At 55.8% G+C, this 21,290-nt stretch overlaps 1 protein-coding gene across 2 annotated transcripts in view; it reads left to right on the top strand.

The window, feature by feature from the left end:
- Window positions 1-234: 234 nt before the first annotated feature.
- SCNN1B (sodium channel epithelial 1 subunit beta) overlaps window positions 235-21,290 on the top strand; it is a 57,807-nt gene continuing 36,751 nt past the window's right edge. Inside the window, exon 1 of one of the 2 annotated variants that reach the window (XM_079120605.1) lies at window positions 235-392. In XM_079120605.1, the coding sequence (XP_078976731.1) occupies window positions 340-392 (53 nt within the window). In that variant the 5' untranslated portion in view covers window positions 235-339. Of the gene's footprint in view, window positions 393-576; window positions 822-21,290 lie in introns of those variants that run through there. The other variant, XM_079120606.1, reaches the window with a different exon arrangement.

Below are 21,290 nucleotides of genomic sequence, written 5' to 3' on the forward strand. Positions count from 1 at the left end.
TGGGTTTCAGAAAGGACAAACCACATTCAACCCCAGCACAGAGGCTTTGGTGTTGCCTGAGGCTGGGCCACAGGTGGAGTGGGCTCACCGGCAGGGGACAGAGGGCAAACCTCCAGGTGGACTGCTGACTTGCTACCGCAGAGGTCCAGCCCAGAGGACACGACCTTCAATCTGGGAGTGACCTTGGCAGAGTGGCTGAAGGGAGGGAAGGAGGTCACTGGGAGAGTCGAGGTGAGGAAATCCGAGGTCCCAGTGGGGTGCAGGAACATTCTTGGGGAGATCAACTGCACAGGCCTCTGCAATCCCAGCGTGTCCCGAGGACCCTCTGTACCTGCCGGGATGTGGCTGCGATGGTTGTACAGGAGTGTTTTCCCCAGGAGCGAGCGGGACAGGTACGTGCTGGGGCAGGACTGTGTTCGCGAATGTGGCGGGGGGGTGTGTGGTGGAGTGTCTGCGGGCTACGCCGAGAGGCAGGCCCTGTGCGGACGAGTTGGGGACACGAGGGCGTCGCTGGAGTGGGGAGTACTGCGCGTGGGGCTGTCGGGTGGGCTTGGACTGGGCGCGTGGGGACGATCCCGGGGGCCAGACGGGAGCTTGTGGAGGGGAGAGGGAGGCGGCCAGGGGAGCCAGGATCCCGCAGGTGGCCGGGCTGGCGGCGACAGCCAGGCTCCGCCCGCGGACGCTCCCAGGGCTTCCCCGCCCTCTCCGGCCGCCTCCGTCCGGCCGCGCTCTCTCGGTGTCCCAGCGCCACCGCCACTCGGCCGCGCCGCCGTCGCCGCAGTTGCTGCCACCAGCGGGCATCGAGTCGCCGCGCGAACCAGGTATGACATTGACCCGGGGCGCGCACCTGGCTCGCGCCCGCAGTCCCACGTCCCTGCGTGCGGCGCCTTCCAGTGCCCGAGCTCTGAGCGCTGTCCCGGCCTCAGTTTCCCACCGGAGGGCGCCTGCGTGCCTGGCGGCACCGCAGGGACCTGTCCCGGGGCTGAACCGGCCGGCGGCGGAGGGGAGGACCGAGGGTGAGGTCGCCCCCCGTGGGCGCGGGAGGGCCGGACGAGGGTCGCCGGCGTGTCTGGGACTCAGGGAGGGTTGCAGAGTCCCTTAGCGAATGGGCGGGGTGAGCTGTCGTGGGAGATGACAAGAGCGAAACCCGAGAGCGCGGAGGACGTGCCAGGCGCGGCGAGGCAGGGCGCGCGCAGCATCCCCGCCAGAGTCCCGGTGATTCCGAGCGGGACACGGAGGGTCGGAGCCGGGCGAGGCGCGCGGTCCCCGGGATAGTTGCTGAGCGCGGATTTGAACCCGGACACCGTGGCACCTTGTCAGCGCGCCTCTGGGGGACTTGGATTCCCTCTCCGAAGGTCCACTTTGGGGAGGTGCTGGGTCTGGACCCGGTGCAGGCGCTACTCGGGAGGACTCAGGGCTGCGTTTATTCTGGACAATGTCGTGTCGCTTAGGTGCGCCGCATAGAGCCCAGAGCCGGTGCGCAGAAAGGAAGGCACCGGCCTAGGGAGCAGGCGGCAGGGCTTTTCCCGTCCACGGGAGACGCAGCCGCTCTCCGCCTCCTCCAGAGGGTGGGGCAGGACAGCCCAGGCTGGTGTCTGTCCCTGGCAGTGACTTCCAGAGCGTCCCTGGAGGACCTGTCTGAGCAACCCTGTGGCCCTGTCCACGGCCAGGGGCCCAACCTACCCGCCCAAGCACTGAACTGTGCCATGAGGAGCCCGGGATTCCTTCTTCCTCTAAAGTCTCCCCGCCCGTGGCCTCCCGGCTCCCAAAAGGGACTCATCTTCATAAAGCGGGGCGTTCCTCTGGCGTGTCCCCACACCTCTGCAGGCATCTGTGTGTGCGGGCCAATACGTGAAACACTTCAGACCACGGCCGGAGGAACGAAGGAGCCCTCCTGTCGCTCTGCGCTCCCCGCACCCCGTTATTTATTGGAGAGCCGTTGGCGCTGCCGCATATGAACTCGCTCACCGAGCCAGACTGCTGCCTGGGTAGGCCGCTGGTGGACGTTCGGGTCCCCACATCTGGGACTGGTTTTTATTTTCGACTCTTCTATAAATTGCCATCTCTGGGTTCACTTCAATTTCTTGCTCCTTGTCCTAAACTAACTTCACAGATCTGAATTTGGGAGATGTCCCCTTCTCTTCCATTGCACACACACAGGCCCCTGTACGCATGCACACACACACCCATGTCTACACACACGCGTGCGCACACACACACGCACCTCTCTATCCTGTCCACCTGTGGCCAAGGACAGACTCCACAGCCCCTCCAGCCGTCTCTGGCTGAAGTCTCTGCAACCAGTCAGGCCTCCAGCCCTGCCTGTCCACGCTCAGTGGACAAGAACCCATTCAGAGCCCATCCTGGGCTCCTCTAGCTGCCCGCAGTGCCGTCCCTGCCCTCTGAGAGAAGACAGGAGTTCAGAACCCTGGGCAGACAGAGCAGAGGACGCAGGGTCTATTTCTTGACCACGAACTTTCCAGGTCTGGACAGCAGCATGAGGAGAGGGTGCTTCCCCTGAATGTGTGGCAGCACCAAGGAAAGTTTGGTAAAATGCTCACTCGCGACAGTCAACTGGGGAGGCACACGACTCAGACAGATGGCCGCCCTGCCATCCAGGCTCCCGGCTAGGAGCCTGCTTCCCTTTGGGCCTCAGTTTGTACAGCTGTCAAATGGGCTTGGTGATAATGGCGACCTCCCCGGGGCTGTTGAGAAGGCCCGTGGGGACGGTGCAAATGAACCGCTTCCACTCAGCAGGAAGTCTTGCCCTGGATGGCAGAGACTCCCAGAGGGCCCTGCGGTGGGGGCCGTGCTCAGAGCGCCGCTGGGTATCTTGTTCGCCCCCAGGAGCAGCTGTTTCGAGCACTGGGCGGGAGCCAGGAAGGAGGCGTGGGCTTGTTCACAGCCAAGCCCTGCGCCCAGCAGAGTCTAAACGTGCCCTGGCCCTGACAAGGGCCCGCTGTGTGCCTGGCCCGAGCTCAGCTGCCTGGCGCCCACCTCTGAAATACAGAAGGCAGCCACAAGAAAGCCCTAGGCAGCCTCCATGAGGCGCGGCTCCCGTAGATCTTTAGATCAGTCCCAGGATTTTCACAGGTGGGCAGAGTTCCATCAAAGTCCAGATTTCCAAATCCTCTTCAGGAATCACAAAAGTGGGACTCAGAGCCTGACGCTCAGCAGCCCCCTTTGGTGGGCCCAGCACCTCTCAGGGAGGGCACTGTGGTCTCCACCTGGGCCACCCCTCATCCACACAGAGCCATATAACAGCAGGGACCCCAGAGCCCATCTCTGTCTTCCCAGGGGTGCCACAGATTCCTTGTGTGGCCTCAGGAGATTTACTTAGTGTTTTTGTGATTTTATTTCCTCAAGTGTCAAGCAGGGATGATAAACAGTGTTTGCCTCAAATGGTTAGTTTAGGTCTCAAATTTGTTAATGCACATAAACCTCATAGAACAGTGCTAAGTATTGCTGATGCCAAGGCCACTAAGGGTGGTATGAATGGCCTGATCCCTAGGAGGATACATTTGTTCTCCCAATGATGACCCATATAAAATGTTGTGACCTTTGAATAAGATGCAACAGTCCTACACACTTCTGTCCAAGCTCAGGAAGGGACAATATTTCAAGAAAAGATACAAAGAGGATGGGATTTCTAAGGTGGGGTTTTGAAGGATCAATAGGAGTTTATCTGGGGGTAGAAGAGTGAGAGAGGCATTCCAGGCAGAGGAAACGGCCTTTATAAAATCCTGGAGTCGTGACCAAGTAAAGGATGTTTAGGAAGTGACCAATACTCCAGGGTCACTTCTTAATAAGGTGAGGAGGAGAGGCAGGAAGATGAGCTGAGAGTCTTGTCACGATAGGGTTTGAGGCAGGGAAAGGGATGAACATTTCTCGAACACCTGCTGCGTGCAGGTGCTATTATAATCACCACCCCTGAGGTCCTCATACTGCCCTGGGAATCAGGTTTCGTGATTCCAACTTACCAAGGAGTTGCACAGGGGCTCAGGGAGGTAAGCCACTTGCCTGCAGTCTTGCAGTGGATCGGTGGTAGAGCTGGGCTCAGACCCCAGGCCTGGACACCCTCTCTGATCCTCAGCCTTCTTACTGTGAAGTGGACGTAGTGCTCTAAGCCCTACTGCGTGAGTTGCTGGGCAGATTCCGTGACAGCGAGATACGCAGCCCGCAGCACCCGACACTCAGCGATGGCTGTTGCCCCAGGCCTCCGTCTACCTCTCCCACGGCCCCGTCTCCGATGGGGGAGCCCAGGGGGCGAATGACCAATGGATCTCAAAGTGTGGTCCCCGGACCAGCAGCCTGAGCATCACCCGGAGCTTGGTAGCAATGCAGGTTCTCAGACTCATCCCAGACTCCTGCCCCAGATCCCGGGAGCCAGGCCCAGGATCTGGCACTTAGGAAGTCCTCCAGGTGCCAGCAGGCACTCAAGTTTGAGAACCACTGGCCTAGAGGAAGACTCCAGACGGGGTCCCCTCCAGCCCCCGCACCCGCCACACACTGGAAGAGAGGGGGATGGTGAGCGCGCTGTGGTCAGGAACGCTGCGAACTGGAGGCTAGTGATAAGAGGGACCGCGGGCCGGAGGGAGCGGCCTCTCCACAGACAGGAAGCGCGTCCAGGGCCTAGCCAGCTCCTCCATCACTATCCTCTGGGGCTTGCTCTCCTTTTTCGCCTTAGCTCTTCCAGTCTGCCCGCCTTGAGGGTCTGGGACAAGCCTTGGCTTTCGGAGGAGCTGTTTCCTAGTGAGGAAGGGCCGCCGGGCAGCTGAGGACCCCACCCCACCCATGAACCGCCCATTCTTAGAGGCCCCTCTGCTGGGGGCCTCGCGGGCACACTCTTTGCCCTTGGCCCCCGTGATAATGGGCGTCCAGGGGCAAGTCCTGGGCGGAGGGGAGTGATCCCAAGGATGTGCAAGACTAGGAGGGGGACCTAGGCCAAGTGGGCAGGTTGGAGACAGTCCCCTCCTGCGGGACCCAAGCAAGAAGCAGACCCAGCTGCACATCCTCTTCAGAGCGCTGACGGAGGATGGGAGACGGTCCCCTGCGCAGAAGAGCAGCCCTGCCCTCCAGATAAAAATCCGTGGCTAGGCCAGTCTGCAGGAGCGCTAACATGCTCTGCGTGACAAAAGCCAACCAACCCGCCAACCAGCGCAACTGCAGCACGCCAAGCAGTCCCGGTGTGACGAGGAGGTAACTTCGTTGATACAGGGATCTTGCAAATCAAAGATCAGCCACCCCCTCCAAAGACAAAGAGAGAGGAAAGCACACAGGATACGATTTAGCTGCTCACAGGACAAGAAGTACAAATTAAATTCCCACAGGCGCAAAGATTCTCAACTGCGCTCCAAGAGAGGAAACCCGACACCAAACCACAGATCGGTTTCCGGCCTGTCAGATTCCAGGGTAACACTCAGGCTTGGCGAGGATGTGGGGGAACCAGGGCTGTGTAAGGCTGCCCAGCACACAGGCCAGCTCAAGCTCTCCAGGAGGCTGGGCACGCCCATCTGTGCCTCCAAGATGAATCTGACGTGTCACCTCTAGGGACCTACCAAGATCCCTGCATTGGGCACAGCAGGTTAGAACAGGGCTCTCCAGTTTAAAAGCCGACAATTGGAGCTGAGTGCTGTGGTGCACACCTGTGATTCCAGTGACTCAGGAGGCTGAGGCAGGAGGATCAAAAGTTCTGAGGCCAGCCTCGGCAATTTCCAGAGGCTGTCAGCAACTTAGTGAGACCCTGTCTCAAAATAAAAAGGGCTGTGGGTGTGGCTCAGTGATTAAGCACCCCTGGGTTCAATCCCTGGGACCAAATAATAATCATGAGATCAAATGATTGGAAATAATCTACACATCCAGCAGAGAGGAAGTGATCTGAGGACAGCCACCCAGCAGGATATGATGTCATCCTTCGAAAGAAAGTCATAGCTCTTTATAAGTGGATGCAAAACTATCTCCTAGGTGTATGGTTAAAAGAAAAATGCAAGGTCTAGAATGGCATCCGACTGTGTGTGCACACACGTGTGTCTGCACAAGGGATGGCGTGCGTGTGTGTGTGTTTGTATATGCACATTGAAACCTGGGGGATACCACGGAAGCTAAAGGTAGGGGGTCACCTTTGCCGCCGTGAAGCTGGGGCCTTAGGTGGGAAGGTGACTCATTTCGCTGTGCGTAATCCGGTCCCCTAGGTTTCTCTGTGTGTGTGGGTGCCCCACGCATGCGTCATGTTACAATCACACATTTTAGCCACACATGCCCTCTCCTTATTTAAAACTAGCCGAAATCGGGCACAGCGGTGCTCTCCCTTAATCCCAGGGACGCGGGAGGCAGCTGAGGCAGGAGGATGTCACATTTGAGGCCAGACTTAGGGAGGCCCTGTCTCAAAAATAAAAAGTAAAGAAAGGGCAGGGGATGTAGCTCCGTGGTCCAGCGCCCTGGACTCAATCTCCAGAATTGCAATCAATCCATCAATCAGTCCGTCGATCAATACAGCATAACATGAGAGAGGATGACCACCCAAAGTTTATGTTAGGTTTTCAAGCAAAAAAAATTATTTTTGCTTTGATCACAGAAGGGCAGCTTCTGCGTGGTTCCACCGTGAGACCCCGGAAGAGGCGGATGCGGTGGGGAGGGGGAGGGGCAAGTTCTGGAAATGGACGGTTCTGGAAATGGACGGTGCCAGGAGGGCCAGCAACACTGCCAGCGCTGTTCCTGTTCTTCTTGGTATTCAAGGGGCTGGTTTCTCGCTGCTTATTTCACAACCATAAGAAAAAAACCTAGGACTGATTCAAAGTCAAGGTCGGAGCCTGACATCAGATTCCTTGGTCCCCCCTCTTGGTGGCTGTGCGCACTCGATCAAGTGACTCTCTACGCTTTCCTTCTCCCGCCGGCAAAACAGGGCTGTTGAGAGGGCTGACCTCATGGGTAACCTGCAAGGATAAACTCCTTGCTCCACATCAGTGCTCTCTCTGCGTGCCTGGGACTACTGTGGGGGGTCAGGACTGGCACAGTTGGGAGGCTAGGATCAGAAACCAGACCAGACACCCAGTCCAGCCGGTTCTGATGAGGCTGCTGCCTAGGAAGTTTATAAAGTGTTAGACCTTTATTTTTATATCACTGTGTTTGCAAATTTAAATATGTATATTTATGTTGAGTCAGACACAATCTGATGGGAAGACCTAAAAGATGCAGTAATCCTTAACTTAGGCCTGCTGACCTACCGAGATTTGAATTCCAGCTTTGCCATTTATTTGCTGTGTGACTCAGACAAGTTACTTAACCTCTCTGTGCGGCGGTGTTCTCATCTGAAAACCAGAAATGATAATAATTCTCATCTCATGAGGGATGTTAGGAAGGTTAAATGTGGCAAATCCTGAAGACAGCACCCCAGGGCACAGTAAGTCCTAAATAAATATGTGTTAAATAAATAATCTTGAACATAAGCCTGAAAAATCTTAGTATTTTGTTGTTGTTGTTGTTGTTGTTAAAAGGGGAATTTCTTTTTCACACCACAAAAAGGGTATCCTAGCCAAAACACAGTCAGGGCACTGAGCTGAACCTGGAGGAGTTCTCGGTGAAGTTTGCTGGTGGACGGCTCAGGGAGCTCAGAGGAAGGGAGAAACAGGCTCCAAGACCCCGAGGTTCTGGAAGGTTCAAAGGGCCCCTCAACAATAACAGCAGACCCTCTGCCTCCTGTTCGGGGGAAAGTCTTGAGGGCCGGGGGCTGGGGCTGGGGGCCTCCTTGGCAAACATGGGCTTTTCCAGGCAAATCTCCAGGACAGACCCGGGCCGCCACCCCCAGCCAGGTCTGGAAGGAGGACGGAGCATCAGCCGCGGGGAGCCGCGGAGGATCTGGCTCCATCCAGCGCCTTCGGCAGAGGCTAAGCGCAGCCTCCTCTTCCCTGCGAGCGGATCCCCGGGTCCCTCTCTGTGCGCGGACTCTGTTGATTCCCTGCTGTCGCTTAAGGGTTTGAATCCACCGCTGGCTGCCGCGGCCCACCCCAGGAGGGGTCGTCTGTGTCCTGGGGGCTTGTAACCACAGCGAGGGGGCGGAGGCGCTGGAGCCTTTGGCGGGTGGGAGCGACTCCAAGGAACCCGAGGGTTGAGGCCGTGGACCTGAAGGTGACCTTTGGAGGACGGTTTGGAGGCGGGGGGAACGTGAAGGGTGTAGACTGGGGTGCGTGTAGTAGGTGCTCATTAAAAAGGGCGGGAGGAAGAGGAGGCGATGGGAGAAGAGAGGGAGGAAGGGCGGGAAGAGGGAAGAGGAGGAGGAGAGACAGGAGCGAGGGGAGACCAGAACCCTGCGCCCGGGAGGCAGCCCTGGGCCCCTGAGGGCAGAGCCCCGGCCTCCAGCCGCACCCGCCTGCCCGCCCTGGTCCGCAAGCGGACCCTGGGGAGAGGGACGACTTTGTGCTTGGTGGTTCTTCCCCAGGGAGGCAGGGCCTCCACCGGCCCCAGGAAAGGGGCCCTGGGTGATCTGCCCTGGGCGGCTGCTCGTCCCCTAAAGCAGGAAGGCCAAAGCTGAGGAGCCAAACTCGGCTCAGCTCGGCCCCCTGGCTTGTCCCGCAGAGTGAGGCGTCAGGGAGGGGTCACAGCAGAGGCCGGGCACGTCCTGGGAGGCCGCGGTCGCACCCTGGTCACCGCTCAAGTCCAGGGAGGTTGGGGGGACAGACTCTGGAGGCCCAGAGGGGAGGCCGGGCTCCCGGCGGCCTGGCGGGAGGAGGGGAGACCCCGCCCTGTGAGGCCAGGCCCCCCGTTTGCCAGTGTCCAGGGCGCGATCCGAGGGCCGACCCTCTGCTGCGCGGGTTTCAGCAGAACCGCCAGGTTTCCCGCCCCGACGCCCAAGGGAAGCTCGCCGGACGCGGGATGGACGCCGGCTGGAGGCCGAGTGTGGACCAGACCTGGAAAGCCCAGCTGGGAGCGAGCCTCGCCTCCCGCTGCCAGGCACCCTGGGGTCCCCAGAAGACCCCTCGGAAAAGCAGGTCCTGCATTCGAGGAGGCGTGGCCACCGCCTCTGGGGACAGCGATTCGGTCCTCAGAGCGCGAAGGACGCACAGGTCCTGTTGCTATTGCAACACGCGACGTGGTTCATCCCATAGGCGCTGAAGAGCCCCAGGTGTCTCCCCGGCCGTGACTGTAAAGAGGACCTGGGGCCTGGCACATGCCAAGCGCGGGCCCTGCCGCTGAGTGACACCCGGTCCCTCGGTGGTGGTGTTTAAGAATATGCTCCGTGCCAGGCGCTCCTGCTGTTTCCCTGAATTCTTCATCCACCATCGGGGTGGGTGTAGTGATGATCCCCATTTTACACACAGGGAAACTGCCATGACTTCACTGTGTTCCCCACCACAGTCCAGAGAAACAGGTAGTGTGATTATCTGCATTTTTGCAGACAACGAATGGGGCTCAGAGAGGTTAAGCAACTTGCCCAAGGTCACACAGCGCTAGCCCTGGTGAGGCTGGGATGCAAAGCCGTGTGGTTGGACTGCAGAGCCCACTCTGTTCCACCCCACACCCCAGCCTCTCCTCCACTTCCTGGTGTCATCTGAGAAGCAAGCATGGAGGAGGGTGGAAATTCCTTCTCTGGGACATGGCTCTCTGGGACAAGCCTTGGGTTCACCTGTGGCCAAGTGTAAGGTTTCAACTTGTCAATCTGCTGGGAGTGACGGGGCTCGTGGTGCCGGTGAAGAGCCCAGGCTCCCCCAGCCAAGAGGGCCTGTGTGCAGGCGGCTGCCATTCTCTGTCCCTCTCCCGGGGATATCAGAGTCTCAGCCTCCACGCTTCCCTGGAGGCTTGTCCTCCTCCAGTCCAATGGCGGAGGGGCCGGGTCCTGTGAAGCCCAGGGAGGCCGGCCTGACCAGCCTGACCCTGGCTGGAGTCGGGAATGTGTGGCCGGGGCCGGGACTCGGAGGAGCAGACCTGGACTTGGGAGCCTGGGCAGGAAACGGGAGGCGTCCTTCTCCTTCCTGCCTCCGACGAGGCCTTTCAATAAATAGCACTTGAGGAGGGAGGTGTCAGGAGCCCCGTGCAGGGGACCCGCTCTGCTGCAGTGCCCCAGAACCCTCGGACAGGCGAGGGAGCAACGGCCGGTCTGGGCTGCCCTGCGTCACCTGCACGCCATCCGCCTGGTGTGCTCTTGTCCCCTCCGCCATCCCCAGCATCCCCAGCACCTCCATGGTCATTGCCGGTGGCCACAGTATGATCACTCACAGGGCTTCTCAGACCCCAGCCCAACCCATAGAGGGGGACACAGCCAGAGGACACGATGCCAGAAGGACCGTGGAGAATCTGGGCTCTCACGTACAAGACCCCAGATTTGCTGCTCCGCTTTGCCACCTTCTAGCTGTGTGACTTCAGGTCATTGGCCCAACCTCTCTGAACCTCAGAGACCTAGTCTGGAAAAGGGACTGATCACCGTTCCTGCCTGCTCGGGTGGTGGGAAGGGAATATGAGCTAAGGGAGGTGAAGGCTGGCACGGGGCCTGGCTCGAATCGTAAAAGCAAAACAAACACAGGAAAACACGCTGGCGAGGGAGCAGAGGTCCAGGAAAGAGCTCGGCGTCTGGTGGGAGTTCCCAGCAGCCTGGCCCCGAGGAGCAGGCGCTGCCCAGCCTGAGCACAGCCCTGGCGGGGTCCTTCCCACCGGCGGGGCGGGCGGCGGGGAGCGGGCGCTTCCTCCTGGATCAGGACCCAGAGTTCAGAGCTGGACCTGCAGCGGGAGCTGCATAGGGGGTTCCCCAGGAAGCACCAACCACCTCCCACTCCTGACCTAACGGTCCCCCAAAGCTGTCAGCACAGACCCCCACCGTGCATGGTGGCATTTCCCAGGGGAAACTTCCTTTTTGATGACTTGTTTCTGAACAGCAATGAAGGTGGTCACCCAAGGTTGATCCTATGCCAAGCAGTCCTGGGTGACTTACCTCAAGGGTTGCCATGAACAACCGGGTGGGTTCTGCGCTCACAACTCCAGGAGCATCCGTCCCACAGACGACATTATGAATGACGCCCTTGGAGTTGTGCAGTGCACAACTTACACAGCCATATAGGGCAGCTCTGCTAGACTCTTTCTTCCTGCAGAGAGTGCAGAACAACCTTGGGTGCCCCAGCTCTAGCTGAAGCTCAAAGTAGAGGAAGGATGAATGGCATCTAAATGTCAATCGAGAACCGAAGAGTCCAGGATTGCTGCCCAAGCTAAGCAAGCAGATTGGTTGCTGTCCTTCAGAAGGTTATTTCTGGGCATTGTGGTGACTGATGGTGGTGGTGGATTATTGATTGCCCTCAATTCAAATTACGCAAGAATGGAGGAAGGATGGGTTGTATAGAGGAGAAAGAGGGGTGGGAGAGGTGGGGGGAAGGAAAAATAGCAGAATGAGACAAACATCATTCCCCTATGTACATGTATGATTACACAAATGGTGCCACTCCACTTCATGTACAGCCAGAGAAACAAGTTGTACCCCATTTGTTTACAATGAATCAAAATAAATAAATTATTTTTAAAAAGACAAATTATGGGTAGGCAATACAGCAAAGTAATCATGAACACAGGCTCTGGAATTCGGCAGACTTGGGTTCAGTTCTGCCCTGCCACGGTCACTGTGTGACCTCTCTGTGCCTCATTTTTATCTGAAAAGACATAGGTAATACTGGTACACACAGAGGTTTACTAGCTGCCCCCTGTCTGCCGTAATGAATGGTCCCTCGTTCTAAGGTTCAGCGGAATCACCAGCCAGGAAGACAGGTGACTCAGAGTCACCTGTCACAAGGCAGCTCCCTGCAGCCCTGTCAAGGTGAAGCAGGATTTGGGGCCCAACCTGAAGCCTGCAGAGCAGATTCAGGTCAAGTCAATGGGGCCTCGTCAACATAACCTTTTCTTAATCAAGTGCCACTCGGGTTTCCGAGACAGTGTCGGGACCACTGTGCAGGGAAATACCAGGAAGGAAGAGAGGCCTGCCATCGTTCCTGGAGCCCAGGGGTCTGCAAACCGCAGCTCAGGGACCAAGGTCAGTCCACCTCTGTCTGTGCGGCCCGTGAGCCCAGAATGGTTTCACCTGGTTGAGATGACGTAACACTCAGAAGTCAGCGTTGATGGACAGAGGTGTTGGTCACCCACGTGCTACCTGTCGTGTGAAGCCTGAAATCTGACCGTCTGGTCTTTTACTGAAAAAGTGTGTGCCCCCTGCTCTGGGCCAGGGAATCCCCATGTCTGAATCACCCCAGGAACTCTGTGAGAGCTTGATGCTCCTGTCACACCCCAGACCCAGGAAACCAGAACATCTGAGGCCCGGGGAGCCAGGCATCCGTATTTTTTAAAAAGCTGCTGCAGCCGAGCTGGGGAGCCTTCCACCAGCCCTTCTCGAGCCCCTACTCTGTGCCTCTAGCCAAGCCAGGGAGGCCCCCTTCCCATAATCAGAAACCTGGCCCTGAGTCTAAGGAGGCAGGTGGGAGGGTCGCCAGCTGGTGCCCCGCAGGCCTCCTTTGTGTGATCCACACAGGAATTTGGTGGGGGGGGGAGGTCTCAGGGGACACTGGGGATTGAACCCAGAGCCCTGAGCCCACCAGGCAAGCGCTTGACCACTGAGATACGCCCCAGCCTAGTGCTGGGGATTGAACCCCGGGCCTTGTGCTTGCAAGCCAAGCCCTCTGCCAACTGAGCTGTCTCCCCAGCCCTAGTAATAATTTTTAAATCGACAAATTTCACGTTGGCACCTGGGTTTCAGATTGTCTCCGAACGCTGCAACCCCCCACCCCCGGCTCAGGTTCCCAGACGGGCACCATCTTTTGGATCCCACTTGGCTTATGTTGAATGACGTCACCAGGTCCCCAGAAGCACCTGAGCTGGAGAGTCCCGCCGGAATGGCCAGGAACTCTACCTGCCTCCAGCGTTAACGTGCACAGGCGTCACCGGAGTCTTTGCTGGGACGCGGGCTCTGGCTGGGGCGGAGCTGGGGGCTGGGTCCCTTGCCCACAGTGCTGGAGGCCGGTTCGTCCCCCGCACCACAGCAGATGGTTAGAGGCAGATTCTGATTCGGTCGGTCAAGTGGGGCCTGGATTTCCTGTCTGACGAATTAGTCTTGCCCACCCTGGGGCCAGGCTCTGAGGAGGAAGGCGGAGGCCAGTGGTCTTGAACTTGAGCATGACCCAGGACTCCTGGAAGCAGGAAACAACCCAGGTGGCTTGCTAAAGGCCAGAGTTCCTGATCGGGTGGGCTGGGGTGGGACCCAGGACGTGCGCTCCCCGCGGCTCCCAGGAGCTGCCGCTTGCTGCTCCCGGTGTCCGGGCCAGACGTCGGGATCTGTGACGGGCACCTGGGGTGGGGGCGCCCTGAGGCCCCCAGAAGCAGGAGTTTATTCCTTGGGAGGACAGAGTCCCGGACTCCACTGAGAGAGCCAGGGCTCGGTCCACTTCTGCCGTCAAACCACCCCTTGGACCAGACCCGAGCGGTTTCCTCAAGGTCAAACCCACAATTGAAAGACATAATTGGTCTGTGGGTGGCAAACTTCTTCCCCATTCCAAGGGGTTCTGATCGGGCCGCTCCCAGCAAAGGCCCTTCATGGGGAGGTCTTGGAAAGACCTGGCTGTCAGACTCCACGGGCTCCCACGCAGACGGAGCTTACCTTGCTGGGGGCCTGGGTGGGCGCAGACCCTCAGTCTCGGCCCCACGGCCCAGGGTGGGAGGGGAGAGGGCACACCCCCCAGATCACAGTGGCTGCCACAGCTGCAGGGACGGGCTGGGCCCAGCGCCATCCGCCACAGCTGCCTTGAACAAGAACGGCCACCCTGGCCAGGACCGGTTCCCCGGAGGCCTGACAGTGAGAGGCCTGGCAGGCGGCTCTGGGTGGCTGAGCCCCAGGAGATCAGAGATCCTGATTGTGGAACTCTCTTCCTGGACCCTCGAGAGCAGGAACCAGCTGCCCCCGGGCTCCCTGTCACCCTGGGAGCCAGGAGCCCCTCTGGATGGGGAGCGAGTGGGGCCGGTGGGCCGGCCGTCCAGTCCAGGGGGCCTTCAAGTCCCACGTGGCAGGCGGGCCCCTGGGGAAGGCAGCGTGCACACCCTGGTCTCCACCAGGCGACCTTGGGCAGCCCTGGGCTGTGGAGGCAGCGACTCCTGGCAGGACTGACTCGAGGATTAAAGGAGCTGATGTTCGTGCAGTACCATGACAGTTCCTGGCACATGCTAGGTGCTCAAGAAACCGCAGCCGCTATTGCCGCATATTAATAGACACGACTTACGGTTTAACTATATAAACTCCCCTGACACAGCCTCCCTCCCATGCCCTGTGGTCTTCCAGACACGTATGTGCTCAGGTGCCAGAAGCACTTATTTGGCACCAACTGTATTCATGCCAAAGATGCACCTACTTGGCACCAACTGTATTCATCCTGCCATTCCATCTGTATTTAAGTGACTCCTGCGCTAACTATCATGCTAGGCTAGTGTTGTCCAACATAAATAAAACACAAGCCACAAATCTGAACCACATAAGCAATGGAAAACATTTTAAAAGCCACAGAAGGAAAAAGGAACAGGTGACATTCATATTAATACGATATTTTATTGAACCTGCATGGACAAAATAGGATCACTTCAACATGTCACCCCTATTTAAAATTATCAATGAGTTTTTTGTGCTTAGAGTGTGTTTTTTAATTTTTAAACATGGTAAAAAAAATGTAAATATATATAATATGCAAATATTTTTAAGTGTTCAGCTAAGTCCCTGCTCAGTGTTAAGCAACCCATCACCAGAACTCTCTCATCCTGTAAAATATATAATGAGATATATTTTATGTCTTTGAAATCAGAATTTTTGGGGGGTTGGGGAGTTACCAAGGATTGAATCCAGGGGCACTTAACCACTAAGCCACACCCCCAGCCTGCTTTTGGAGTTTGGTTTGGTTTTTAATTTGAGACAGGGTCTCAGTAAGTTGCTTAGGGCCTTACGAAGCTGCTGAGGCTGGCATCAAATTTCCATCCTCCTGCCTCAGCCTCCCAAACAGCGAGGATTGCGCTCACAGCAGATCTCGGTCCCACTAAGGGCATGTCCAGTGCCCAAGGGCCACCAGGTGTGATTAGTGTCTACTCTGGTGCACAGCCAAGCTCTGCCGCTGGTGGAGCTGGGGACGGGCTGGACCTGTCGGACTCCGGAAGCCAACCTCTAGAGGAGGGAAACAGGAAGTAAGGAAGCAAATCCATTAGGTGGGCTCAGGTAGTGTCAGGTTTTGTGGAGAAAATAAACAGGTCCGCAGACTAGCCAGCGAGTGTCTGGGTGACTGAGTGTCAGGGACGCCTCTCTGAAAGGCAGCCTTTGAGCTGAGGCTCCACAGAGATGGTGTTAGGTGATGGGCTCAACCCTAACCGTGCGCTAAACTCTGGAGAAGTTTAGAAACGGAGAGAAATGCCAGACCCTGCCTCGAAGGGCAAAGTCAGTGAGTGGGTGAGACCCTGGTGTGTGTAGTTTTCAGAACTCACAGATGATCCCCGTTCTCCCCCAGAGGACTGCGGAGCTGCTGAGCCGCGGAGGGTGGGGGTCTGAGGAATGCGCTGTTCCACCCAGAGAGACCAGCCAGTGCAAAGGCCCTGGGGTGGAATGATCTTGGTGTACTGGAGGAACAGAAGCGAGGAAGGAAGAGAGGGGTGGGACGTGGTCCGGAGGGTGGGCCGGGGCCCTTGAGACCATGCCATGGAGTCTGAGTTTTATTCTAAGTGAGGTAGGAAGCCGCCACTGGCCTCGTTACAGGAACACTGCCGTCGTTTTGCCAGAAGTTCTAGGCACTCATTCTGTGTCTCTGCATAGGTGAATATTAGTGTATGTGTGTGCGTGTGTGCATTCACACACACACACACACACATGCTTAAGGTGCCACATATTGTCTACATATATATATTAGTTCTAGATGGTGGTGCTGCGGCTGGAACCCAGGGCCACCCATGTGCTAGGGCGGCTCTACCACTGAGCCACAACCCAGGCCCTCGTATTGTCTCTCAATTGTTAATGAGGAAGGACTTTGACAGCAGGTGTTTAAAGGTGGTCCTGTGCTTCCAGAGAAGGTTCCGGAATCCTTTGGGGAGAGAAAAAAAAAGAAAAGAAAAGAATAGCTCCCCCTGCCCCCCACCAAGTTAAAACCATGCTGCTCAGGGCCCGCTCTTCCCATGCCAGACTCAGAAGGAAGGCCCGGCCCAGCCTGGTGCCCGCTGTTCCCTGCCGGGAAGTGAAGGGAATGATAGGAGGCTGAGGATGGAGGCCGGTGGGGAGAGGTCTGGGGAGCCAGCCAAGGGTTTGGCCCTGATTCCACGGACATTGAGCGTTTCTGAGAGGAACGTGATGTGGTGACAGCTGAGCCTCAGGAAAGCGAGTCCGAAATCCAGGTCTCTGAGGGAGCTGGGACATGTCACCAGCGGCCTCTTTCCAAGGCAGGTTCACAGACAAGTATGTGCCCTCGGCAGCCACCTGACACCCCTCAGGTTGTCCTTCCCCCCCGATAATGACAAACACCGGTGCTTCTTGGACACCATGCCCAGCTCTTTCCATACGCTGCTCCGTTACATCCTGGCTGGGCAAAGAGCAGCCAGGGAGGGAGGGACAGATGAGACGGCTGAGGCCCAGAGAGGTGAGGTAACTTTCCGGAGCTCACCCAGCGGGGGGGAGATGGGATGAAGACTCCAGCCCAGCCGTGGGACTCCGAAGCTCACCTTCTTACTGATAATAGCATCCTTCATGTTTCCCAGCGGGAAACAGAGACGGGCTGCGGAGGTGGGGTTGGCGACCAAGGCAGCCTCCACCCAGGGCAGGGGGCTTTGTCTCTCTGACTACTCTGGGACACCACATCTCTACAGATTTTTTGTTGTTGTTCTTTTTAGATACACGGACAGTGGCATGTATTTTGGCATATCACGCATAAGGGAGGATAACCTCCCATTCTTGTGCTTAAACACGATGTGGAGTTTCACTGGTCACATGTTCATATATAAACACAGGAAAGTCATGTGCGATTCATTCCACTGTCTTTCCTGTTCCCACACCCCTCCCTTCCCTTCATTCCCCTTTGCCTAATCCAAAGCATTTCTATTCTTCCCTCCCCCATCCCTTATTGCATGTTAGCATCCACATATCAGAGAGAACATTCAGCCTTTGGTTTTTTGGGATTGGCCTATTTCACTTAGCATGATAGTCTCCAGTTCCATCTGTTTACCGGCAAATGCCATAATTTCATTCTTCTTTATGGCTGAGTAATATTCCACTGTGCATATATACCATAGTTTCATTATCCATTCATCTATTGAAGGGCATCTAGGTTGGTTCCACAGTCTAGCTATTGTGAATTGAGTTGCTATAAACATTGATGTGGTTGTGTCACTGTAGTATGCTGATTTCAAGTCCCTTGGGTAGAGACAAGGAGTGGGATAGCTGGGTCAAATGGTGCGTCCATTCCAAGTTTTCTGAGGGATCTCCACACTGCGTTCCAGAGTGGCTGCACCATTTGCAGTCCCGCCAGCAGTGGATGAGCGTGCCTTTTCCCCACGCCCTCGCCAACATGTATTATTGCTTGCATTCTTGAAAATCCCCGTTCTGACTAGAGTGAGATGAGATCTCACGACACCACGTTTTATTCCCAATGAAATAGCCGCTGTCCTCCTCTACCTCTCCCCCACAAAACGCGCGCACACACATCCTGCAAAGCTGGGCTGATGCGATTCTTTCCGAGTTGCCTCCAGCCCAGGCAGGGAGGGACTCGAGGAACCCATGAAACCCGCCACCTGATTCTCATGGTGCCCACGCACACACCCACCTGGACAGTGGCCCCTTGCACGGCTGGGCAGGGGCAGGGCCGCGGGCTCCAGGCTCGCCCGGGCACCCCCAAGGCATCCGTGCAGGAGGGCGGCTCCCTCCCTGGGGCCTGGTAGGCGAGGTGCTTCCTGTGTAAATTGTGATTGATCAGAATAAAACCTGGTGTCGCCAGAGCTCAGGCAATAAAGAGAGCAAACACGGCCGCGAGACTGTCAGCCAGGGGCCGGGGACAGGGGCCGGCCCTCCAGGAAATTCAAGGGCCCGGTGCCACCTACTCTGAATCCTTGCGCTGGCCTCCCCCAGAAGCCTGAAACGCCCTCCCCAGGAATTGTGCGGAGACGCCTCCGCCACTAGAGACCCCAAGCTGATTGTTCGCATTGACCGAGTGCCTTTTCCTTTTGGTTTCTTTTTCTTTCTTTCTTTCTTTCTTTTTTTTAATCTAAAAAAGTAGAGCCGAGCGTGGTGACACACAACTGTCATCCCAGCGACCAGGGAGGCTGAGGCAGGAGGATCACACCTTCGAGGTTGGCCTCAGCCACTTAGCAAGGCCTTGTCTCAAAATAAACAATAAAAAGGGCTGGGGATGTGGCTCAGTGGTTAAGTGCCCCTGGGTTAACTCTCCAGTCCCCGCCTCCTCAAAAAAAATAAGTAAATCTGAAAACGTAAGAGAAACTTTTGGGGGGAAGGTATGGATATTAAAAGACAAGCTAACACGTGCGTTCGATCTTCGCTTCTTTGGCAAGCTCCCGATCCACCAAATCCTAGAAACTTGATCCCAAGCAATCCAGCCTCTCTCCGGTCCCTTTTCCCTGAGCTGCTTCTCATATTCTAGGAAGTAGAACATGGAAAACAAAAAATATTCTTAATTCTAGGAAGTGTAACATTCAAAAGAAAAAAAAAGATTTGTTTTAAAGATCTCTGTTTCCGCCTGCCCTTCAGATGCTCTCTTCTAACAATTTCCCAGATATCATCATCTTGCAGTCATCCGCAGAGGATTGGTCCCACCACCAAAATCTGAGGACATTCAGTTTCCTTATATAAAATGACGCGGTATTTACATATGGCTTACACACATCCTCTCATATACTCTAAATCATCTCTAGATTGCTTAAAATACCCAATACAATATGAACACTAAGTAAATAGAGTATTGTTTAGAGAATGATAAGAAAAAACTCTGTACATGCTTAGGACAGACACAATTTTTTTAAAATTCTTTTGGATCAGAGGTTGATTAAATCCATCAAGGTGAACCCAGAGATGCAGAGGACCTGCTGTACTTAAAATCTCAATTTGGGGGGCTGGGGATATAGCTCGGTTGGTAGAGTGCTTACCTTGCAAGCACAAGGCCCTGGGTTCAATCCCCAGCACCGGAAAAAAAAAAAAAAAAATTCAATTTTGTTTTCCAGTGACTTTCTATCAGAAGCTTTTTTTTTTTTTTTTTTCTTGTTGGTATTAAAAACAAAAAAACTATCTTGTCATTTATTATTACTTTGCTGTTGTTAGCGTTTTGCTATTATTGTTGGAGATGGAAATTTCAAAATGTTGCCCAGGCTGATCTCAAACTCCTGGGCTCAGCTGGGCACAGCATTGCACACCTGGGATCCCAGTGGCTCTGGAGGCTGAGGCAGGAGGATCGTGGGTCAAAGCCAGCCTCACCAATTTACCGAGGCCCTAAACAACTCAGTGAGACCCCGTCTATAAACAAAATATAAAAAGGGCTGGGAATGGGGCTCAGTGGTTAAGTATCCCTGGTTCAATCCCCAGCACCAAAACAAAACAAAACAAACCACCAAATTCCTGGGCTCAAGCAATCTACGTCTTGGCCCTGAGAGTAACTGGAACCTGGAACAACAGACTTTGCCTTTCTACCTAACTTTGCCTTTTTATTTTTTTATTTTTTTAATGACATAAGCAACCTGAGTTCATTGTGAGAAAGTTACAAAGTTACAGATGAACCAAAACCTTTTTTTTTTTTTTAAGTAACCCCAGATCCTGCCTCTTGAAGATAGGAATTTTTTTCCTATGCACCTAGGTATATATAAATCCACAGCTTGTTTTAAACAAATTATTTAACCCTCTGATTTAACAACTTCCCAATAGTCCACTGAGGGCCAGTGTGTGCGTCACACGTGGGACCCTTCTGTTCCAATGGACGTCTCGGTTTTCCTGCCCTGAGCATCCACGTCCCTGAGGAGAAGCCGGGCAGGGAGGTGGTGATGGCCACAGATGTCTCACCTTTCAAACGCAACCGCAGTTCCTAGCGCCCAGGTGAACAAGGAAATGGCAGATGCTTGTTTCTCCCTGAAAGACCTTTCAAGGGCTGGGGAGGTAGCTCCACGGTGGAGCCCCTGCCTACCATGTGCGAGGCCCTGGGTGGGGTCCTTAGTACTGAGGCGGGAAAAAAAGCTATTCGGAAATTTTAAAAGGGGCCGGGCGCCACGGCGCATGCCTGTAACCCCAGCAGCTCCGGAGGCTGAGGCAGGAGGATCTCGAGCCATTGAGCCGGCCTCAGCAATTTAGCGAGGTGCTAAGCAACCCGGTGAGACCTTGTCTATAAATAAAATATAAAAAGGGCTGGGGACATGGCTGAGTGGTCAAGGGCCTCCAAGGTCCATCCCTGGTACCCAAAAGAAAACCAAGTTAAAACGGAGAAGGTTTTCCAGGCCGCTGTGGCCACCTCTGAGGCCTTAGGCCTTGGGTCCTCCTCTCTGGGGGGCAGGACACTCCTGGGCTGAGACTGTCCACTCCTGGGCCCAGTGCTGGAGAAACCCACAGAACAGGTTCTGTAAGGAACCCAGAGGGCGGCGGAGGGCCAGGGGTCAGCCTGTCCTCTCGTCTCTCCAGTCACAAGCGACAGGCTGTGCTATGTAATCTGTGCGTCTGCAAAACGAGGAAGGGGCTCCTGCGCCCTCTGCCTGAGGAGGTGCGCGGGCAGGTGGTCTGGGGGAAGGTCCAGAGCAGTGGCTTTCATCTCACTCGCCATCGTGGCCGTTGAGGTGGGTTGGAAAACATGTATAATTAGGCAGGTCCACCCTGTGATTTTGCGGACATTCTTGCTCAGGCACAGCCGAGGGAGGTATTTAAGCAAACACAGGAGGGCGTCAACGTCAAGAATGCTATTAAGTAAATGACAGTGTCCTGGTGCCCAGAGGCCGCTGGATCAACTGGGCGGCACTCAGAGGCAACTCTGTACAGTGAGCGGCGCGTCCCTGGGAACAGGCCATCAGCCTCTGAGCTCCTGTCCTCACCGGCCTCTGACCTCAGAGACAGACTCTCCAAGCTCTTCTCCAGAATCCGGAAGGTTCTGGAAATTAGCAGATGCCACCTCTGAGGTCCTGAAATCCTAAAGCTGGTCCAGTCGATTCTGAACATACCCCTGTCCTGCAGCCTGGAGCAAATGCCTCTGAGCCACAAAAGATGGTTTCTTCACCCACGCTGTGTCTTGAGCATTTACTTATTTTATTTTCTTTTATTTGGGATTGGGGGTTACTGGAGATTG

Source organism: Sciurus vulgaris (genome assembly GCF_902686455.1).
Source record: "Sciurus vulgaris genome assembly, chromosome: 18".
NCBI lineage: Eukaryota > Metazoa > Chordata > Mammalia > Rodentia > Sciuridae > Sciurus > Sciurus vulgaris.